The sequence below is a fragment of the Amphiprion ocellaris genome, unplaced genomic scaffold, assembly GCF_022539595.1.
Source record: "Amphiprion ocellaris isolate individual 3 ecotype Okinawa unplaced genomic scaffold, ASM2253959v1 Aocel_unscaffolded178, whole genome shotgun sequence".
Classification (NCBI taxonomy): Eukaryota; Metazoa; Chordata; class Actinopteri; family Pomacentridae; genus Amphiprion; species Amphiprion ocellaris.
Genome location: NW_026559342.1, coordinates 25,200 through 32,759, shown reverse-complemented (window position 1 = coordinate 32,759; position 7,560 = coordinate 25,200). Strand labels below are relative to the sequence as shown.

The window sequence follows — 7,560 nt, the reverse complement described above, 5'->3', positions numbered from 1 at the left end:
CATAGCTGCTCGAATTAGTAAGATAAATGTATAACTGAAAAAGTCTCAAGTTATTGGCTCATCTTATATCCACACATTTACGGGAGTGTTTAATGGTTAAAGCCAGGCTTGTTGTGTGGTGTCCAGAATAGTGAACAGCTCACCGCATTCCGTTAGTTATCTCCGGTGTGCTTGCGATGGAACTCCTCTGCTTCCTTTGGAGATGATAACAGCTGAATTTTCCCATTGTGGAGGGATCCTCATCTTGCATGGGTTGTACTGGAACCCGCGGAACATTCCTTTTTCGGCGAACACATTTTTTGACAGTGTTGAATTCGGATCTCTGTCGAACGGACTCAGCTGATAAGTCCTGGACAAAAAAGAGCTTGTTTCCATCGTGTGTAATGTTGTGCTGCTTTGTGGAGCGAAACACGAACTCCCGATCTTGAAAGTTCAGAAAACGGATAATGACTTGCTCTATCCCATATTCGGTTTCGGCGAGGCGAGGGTACGATGGGCCCGCTCTATCGTGAAGGACCTGTCGGTCTCCAGCCATCGGGGTAGCATCTCCCGTATAAACTCCATCAGCGGCCGCTTACCCTCAGTGCCCTCCGGAGGCCAAACAGACGTAGATTTTTTTCTTCGGCTCCGGTTCTCCAGGTCCGTCGGTCCTTGGTCTCCAGGTAGGCGATTCGTTTTCATGGCTCTGTTGAGATCCGCTGTTTTCTTTTCTAGGTGTTCCCTCTGTTGACATGATTCTGTGCTCAGCTTCCTCCAATCGTGTAGCATTGGCGGCGACATTTTGCTTCACTTCTGTCATGTTGTTCTCCAAAGCGGTTACTGATTTAGTCATTTCACCCATGAGGCTACTTATATTGTCCAGTTTAGTTTCCAAATCCACCGATCTCGGAGCGGAGTGACTGAAGTTCAGCTAGTACCGCCGTGAGGTCGGTTGTGTTGCTAGGGCTAGCGGCCCTCTCCCCATGCGAGTCCGGCGTTGGACTATCAGCTTTACCTGGCTTTTGGGAACCGCGCTTTCGGGTGAAAATATCACAATCCTTAGTTATAGTCGTCTTGGACATTTTCTCAATTCAGTTGGCTTGTCTAATGTAGGGTTATTACAAGTTTTTTAATGCGGGTTACACGGAGCCTCCACTTTATGCTGCCTTCCGGGTCCGCGGCTCCATAGCGCCCCGGAAATCAATACATTTAATAATTTAACAGAAAAATAATGTCATAGTGACCAGCAATACTATTCTAACCACATTTTGTATAAAACACACAATGTAATGAATCAAACTAATATCTCTTACCCTCTTTCTTCTGTGGTGACTTGAGGCAGAAGACTTCATGGCCTCCGCCTGATCCGCCATGTTGGGTTGACTGTAGCGGTAGTTCCTCCGTAGAGTTTCAAAATGCTTTTTACAATCAGCTGGAAAACAGTTAAATGAAGCCGTTATTAGCTTTATTATTATTTCCTGCTATTTTCAGCTATTGTTAGCTTTTGTTTCTGTTGATGAAATCGAAAAAATTTAGAACAATTTTTAAACAGGATACTTACGTAGAAGGACGTCTGTCTCCACATCCTCCACATCTGGACTTCAGCCAAAGTTTTAACTAAATATGTCCTGACTGTCTCATTGTGAGGTGAGCCCAGTCTGTGAAAATAAATCAGAACATTCATTTACTACTCACAGCAGAATAACTGCAGAGTCAACTGTAAAGTCGTTTAAAACAGTTTTAAAATTAGCAGACACAATTTGAATGGATGCATGAATTGTTTACAATCTACAGTACAACAATTTGTGTGCATTCAGCTGACAAAGAATTATTATACATGCTTACAGTAAACATTTTTCTCACAAAAAAGAAAAAAGAATAAACAGTCTCACCCTTGTTCCTAAAAGTACAAAAAGGCAAAAATAAAGTCACGTTTGTTAACAAAGATGGAGGACTACATGCTATCACTGCTTAACGTTACCAATTCAGAGCACTGTGCTAAAACTCGCTAAAAATATCCCACAAATGGAATATATTCTTACCGCAATTTTAGGACTGTGCTCTCCTCTTTTCCGCTGAATTTCCTCGCCGCTGGAGAAAGTGTTTAATTTTGCTTCCATGGCGGCTATCCTCTCCTCCAGCTTCTCCTCCAGCGGTCCTCTCTGGCCAGACAGCCGGCTGATAACGCTCAATAGTTTCTTCTCAGTGTCTGTCGCGGGTCTGACTGGAACCAGTCGGTCATGTTCAGGCTGTTCTATGCGAGGAGTTTGTGGTGAGTCGGACTGGTGATACCGGGCCGCCATTGTAGAAACTCCCTCTTTTCGACCGGGGTGGAGCCCGTTCGGAGTTGGAGCCGGCGCCCGACTTGGCGCCGGTTTTTTGTGTTTCGACCACCGGAGCTGCGGCTCCGGGCTCCAAACTCTGGGGCCGTTTCGGGCACCAACTCGTTGCTGGGCCAGAGGTGGCCAGAGTTGAGAGCCGAGCACGTCACGGGCAGAGGGCGGGGTGACATCTAAAAACATCTAAAAAGATAAACATGGATATGGTCATCAACTTATTGCGCGTGTTTAACCGCTAAGTAGTCAATGCAAGCGTAGTCGAAGCTAAGTAGCTAAGCTAACGCTAGCACGTTTACTGTTAAGTATCCAAACGTCTTTGATAATTACCTTTCTTCTCAAACGTGATCGCTGGGCATTGGAACGGCGACGCCGATGGGTAACCCCTAACAGAAGGTTTTGCTGTTCAGCGATGGCGAGACACACTAGCAAAGCCATGAACACCACTCCAATGAAGTCCTCCATTGTTGTTGTGTGGGTTTCCGTACAGCGTGAACGCTGTTGAACGGCTACGTACGCAGTGACGTACACACGTTTTGTGGTGGCGCAATGACGCAGCTCCAATTTTGCTCCTTCTGAATGGAAACACAAACCCGTTCTGGGGCGGCACGAGATTTGAACCAAAAAAGCACTGGCTCTCAACTTTGAACCAACCTAGCACCTGGTGTTCTTTGGTCGAAAGCAAGACGACTTCTTTGTCTGTTCGTGTATCGCGCGGTTCTTGCGAGACGACGCGTGTGATTGGACGAGCAACTCTAACGTGATGACGTCAGTGACGCAGCATTCCTTAAAGTAACATGCCGACTTCTCCAGGTCAACAGATTTTCTCTATGCCTGCAAGATGAACTTCTTTAATCAAAAGAAGAAAAGGCTTTGCCCTTTACTGTGATGCCTCTGTCATATCATCCTAGATGAGCTTGATCTACACTACCAGTCAAAAGTTTGGACACACCTTCTCATTCAGTACATACATACATATGGAATTATGTTGTAAACAAAAAGAGTTAATATTCAGTATTAATCTCAATGTATAAATAATACAAATAAATAAAAACCATTGAATGAGGTGTGTCCAAACTTTTGTCTGGTAGTGTGCATGCAGTGTTGATAATGTATCATCAGATGAACCCTGAACACTGTAATTACAGTTGATCATTTTGCCATTTCATGCAAACTTGTAACATATTTGAATGACAGATTTAGAGCAGAAAGGTCAGCATATGTACAGACCTGATCAAAATCTTAAGACCAGTTGAAAAATAGCTAGAATTTACCTTTTGCACATTTGGATCTTAATGAGGTTTTAAGTAGAGCTACAATATGCAAAAGCAAGAAGGGGGAGTGAGACAAAAAGCACTTTGAAAAAGTAATTTATTGAAAACAAGTAAACTGAAATAGGCTGTTTATCAGCTGATCAAAAGTTTAAGACCATCGCTCAAAAAATTACAAAAAACTCTCCAAACCAGAACAAAAAATGTTCTCAGTAGGACTCAGTAATGAGTAGCTCCACCGTTCTTGTTAATCACTTCAAAAATTCGTTTGGGCATGCTTGATGCGAGTGTTTCCAAGAGGCTGGTGGGAACATTTCTCCAAGTGGTGAAGATGGCTTCACGAAGGACATCAACTGTCTGGAACTGATGGCCATTTTTATAAACTTCCCTTGCCATCCATCCCCAAATGTTCTCTATGGGATTTAAATCAGGGGAACATGAGGGATGGTCCAAAAGAGTGATGATATTCTCCCTGAAGAAGTCCTTGGTCAAGCGAGCATTGTGAACTGCAGCGTTGTCCTGTTGAAAAACCCAGCTGTTACCACACAGACGAGGGCCCTCAGTCATGAGGGATGCCAGCTGCAACATCTGCACGTACCCAGCTGCCGTTTGATGACCTGCACCACCTGAAGCTCCAGTGTTCCACTGAATGAAAAAGCACCCAGATCATGATGGACCCCCCTCCACTGTGCCGGGTAGAAAACATCTCAGGTGGGATCTCCTTGTCATGCCAGTAACGTTGGAAGCCATCTGGACCGTCAAGGTTAAATTTTTTCTCATCACAGAATAAAACTTTTTTCCACCTTTCACTGTCTCATGTTTGATGCTCCCTGGCAAAGTCTAAACGCGCAGTTTTGTGGCGTTTTAGGAGACGAGGTCTTTGAATTCATTTTTTGTTTTTGAAAACCTTTTCCCGCAGATGCCGTCTGATGGTTATTGCGCTGCAGTCGGCACCAGTAAGGGCCTTAATTTGGGTCGAGGACTGCCCTGTGTCTTGACGGACAGCCAATCGGATCCTCCGGCTCAGCGCAGGTGTAATTTTTTTGGGTCTACCACTTGACTTTTTTGTTCCATAATGCTCAGGATCTTTCAAAAAATTTAGAATGACTGTCTTACTGCGTCCAACCTCAGCAGCAATGGCATGCTGCGAGAGGCCTTGCTTATGCAGCTCTACGATCCGACCACGTTCAAGAAGAGAAAGGTTCTTAGCTTTAGCCATCAGGAGGGCATGACCATGTGAATGCCTGACAGAAGATGAGAATTTTGAGCAGATTTGGGCTTTTATAGCCTGTGGTCTTAAACTTTTGATCAGCTGATAAACAGCCTATTTCAGTTTACTTGTTGTTTTCAATAAATTACTTTTTCAAAGTGCTTTTTGTCTCACTCTCCCTTCTTGCTTTTGCATATTGTAGCTCTACTTAAAACCTCATTAAGATCCAAATGTGCAAAAGGTAAATTCTAGTTATTTTTCAACTGGTCTTAAGATTTTGATCAGGTCTGTATTTGCTAGATGGTGTTTTTTAAGGAATCCATCCTTGAACCTCTGACAGAAACAAGACCAGTCATTATGAAGCAGTTCATAGCTATTAATGTCAGGTCAGAGAGTACTATATATAGACGCGTAATTGCAGGAGTTTCCAGGCTTCATCACCATCCCAACAGACATTTTTATGGAAAGTCGGTAGAAGTTTGGAACTTGAGGGGAACAGACACCTCATGTCCATCATCATTTCTACCTGTTGAGGGCATTGCTGGAAGATGTGTGGTAAACACATCCACTGTACAGGAAAGCAACATAAGAGAAAAGGTGACTGTAGTCATGCTGCTCTGCATGGTGTTTGAGATTTAGGATTTTCACAGTGTTGAAAAGTGCCTGTGATGTGCTTTTATTTACTTTTATAAAAGCTGTATGAACCCTGATTCAAATAAAGTATAAACTGTATAGTTTTGTTTGTGTGTCCTTTTTCTCTTAAAAAAACTAATGCAAGTGTGAAAAGTCAACCCCCACCCCTAACCCCCCTACCTTACACCTCCACACCCACCACTCTGATTTGCATTTGTATAGCTCACAGCATTTTCACTGACATTGGAAAGCTCCCCCCCTGGGACATCAGCCGTCCACGTTAATTCCTGGCATTTCTCGGTAGTTTTTTGTGCTGCCTGCAAATTGCAGTGCACTGCCATTAACTTGAAATTCCACGGAAATGTTCAGTGCTGTTTAAAGACAAAAATCCCTACTTTCATGCAGTGAATGTATCAAGGGAAAACAATGACCAAAATAATAACACAAAACAATAACAGAAGTCAGAAACAGAAAATCAGAAAAATCAAACCTTCACCTGTCATTCAATCAATTCAAATCACAATAAAGCAGCTACACTTTAAACAATTTAAAGTGACTATGTGCTATGGTCAATGTCAATAATGCAAGGACAGTTCTAGATTCAGGTGAATGTGGTTCCACTGTTGCCAATGGGGTGTTAATCAAAGTAATTAATCCATAAAACAAGTTGAACAAGTCCAAACAAGGTGAAATGAATCTAAACAAGTCCTACCACAGCATTGGGGAAGGGATGAAGCTGTAAGGCTTGAGGCCTGCCAATGAGTGGGGTGGGTGAAGGGCTGAATCTTTTCATACTGTTCCAGTTCTTTGGAGGGTAGCTCGCCATCAATTCAAATCATCCATTGAAGCCTAACCTGTTCAGCAGACAGGCTTCATCATTATCATCATCATCATCAGTCACTCATCACATTTTTCATTAGTTGCTCACCAGTGTTCAGCAAAATGTTTGGTTTCTGTTGGTGGAATCCAGAAGTCCAAGAGGACGGTTGTGGAGTTGAAGGTCTGTTAGCATTAGCATGAGCATTAGCATGATACCAAACAGCTTCAACTTGTTTCACATGAATTTTAACTCACTTTCTTTGATGCTGTGGTTTCCAGGACTGTGAAAAGTGAATGGGTTTCCAGTGATGAGTGGTGTGAGCTGATCCTGCTGTTCAAGTCGCTGTGTGTGAATGACTGAATCTGGATGTACTTCAAACAAAGGAACAGGGGTGGATTCCAGGTGGGAGAGAGACTGCCGGTGATTGGCTGAGGGGTTGAGTGACAGTGAATGGATCCAATACTGTGGAAGTGACTGATTGTAGTCGTCTGTTCATGTTGGGATCCTTGAAGACCATCCATCCATCCATTATCTATACACCGCTTATTCCTCACTAGGGTCGCGGGGGGAGCTGGAGCCTATCCCAGCTGACTCGGGCGAAGGCAGGGGACACCCTAGACAGGTCGCCAGTCTGTCGCAGGGCTACATATATAGACAAACAATCACTCACACATTCACACCTACGGGCAATTTAGAGTAATCAATTAACCTCAGCATATTTTTGGACTGTGGGAGGAAGCCGGAGTACCCGGAGAAAACCCACGCATGCACAGGGAGAACATGCAAACTCCATGCAGAAAGATCCCGGGAAAGCCGGGACGCGAACCAGGGATCTTCTAGCTGCAAGGCAAAAGTGCTAACCACTACACCACTGTTCAGCCCTCCCATAGCATTATATACAGATGATTTTATTCTTTAAACAAAAAAAAAACATGTAGAAGACTATATACAGAGGATGAGGTTTCAGGTATAGAAGACCAGCTGCAGCTAATTCTGGTTTGTTGTTGTTTCTGTTGTGGTTGTACAGTAACTCCAGATACAGGATGCAGGACACTGAATCCAGGTGAGCTCAATCCATTCACTTTATTTAGATTTATTTAGAGCAAATTCACAGCATTTGTCACCTCACAGCGCAGAGCATAGTAAGGTACAGACCTGATGAATTACAAACACAGGACAGAAGAAAACAATCCAGAGTTGCCTTTGGACTCCCAATGAGCTCCAGTGAATCAGTGAATGAACGAACTGGCAGATAGTTTGAAAGCATCAAATGTGGAAAAAAAAGGTTCCCAGTGGGGACTCGAACCGCGA

The 7,560-nt window shown here is 43.6% G+C and overlaps 1 protein-coding gene across 2 annotated transcripts; it reads right to left on the bottom strand.

Moving 5' to 3' along the window:
- Positions 1-917: 917 nt before the first annotated feature.
- LOC111573652 (uncharacterized) lies at positions 918-6,549 on the bottom strand. 2 transcript variants are annotated; one of them, XM_055008776.1, is made up of 6 exons: positions 6,504-6,549; positions 6,358-6,431; positions 6,142-6,283; positions 2,022-2,501; positions 1,541-1,637; positions 918-1,411 (listed from the first exon to the last, which is right to left on the bottom strand). In XM_055008776.1, the coding sequence occupies exons 3-5, from the start codon at positions 6,253-6,255 to the stop codon at positions 1,617-1,619; spliced, it is 615 nt and encodes a 204-aa protein (XP_054864751.1). In that variant the 5' UTR covers positions 6,256-6,283; positions 6,358-6,431; positions 6,504-6,549; the 3' UTR covers positions 918-1,411; positions 1,541-1,616. The 2 variants fall into 2 exon arrangements, with proteins under 2 accessions (XP_054864751.1, XP_054864750.1); XM_055008775.1 differs by lacking the exons at positions 6,142-6,283; positions 6,358-6,431; positions 6,504-6,549 and adding an exon at positions 2,646-3,593 and having other exon boundaries at positions 1,109-1,411.
- Positions 6,550-7,560: the final 1,011 nt, after the last annotated feature.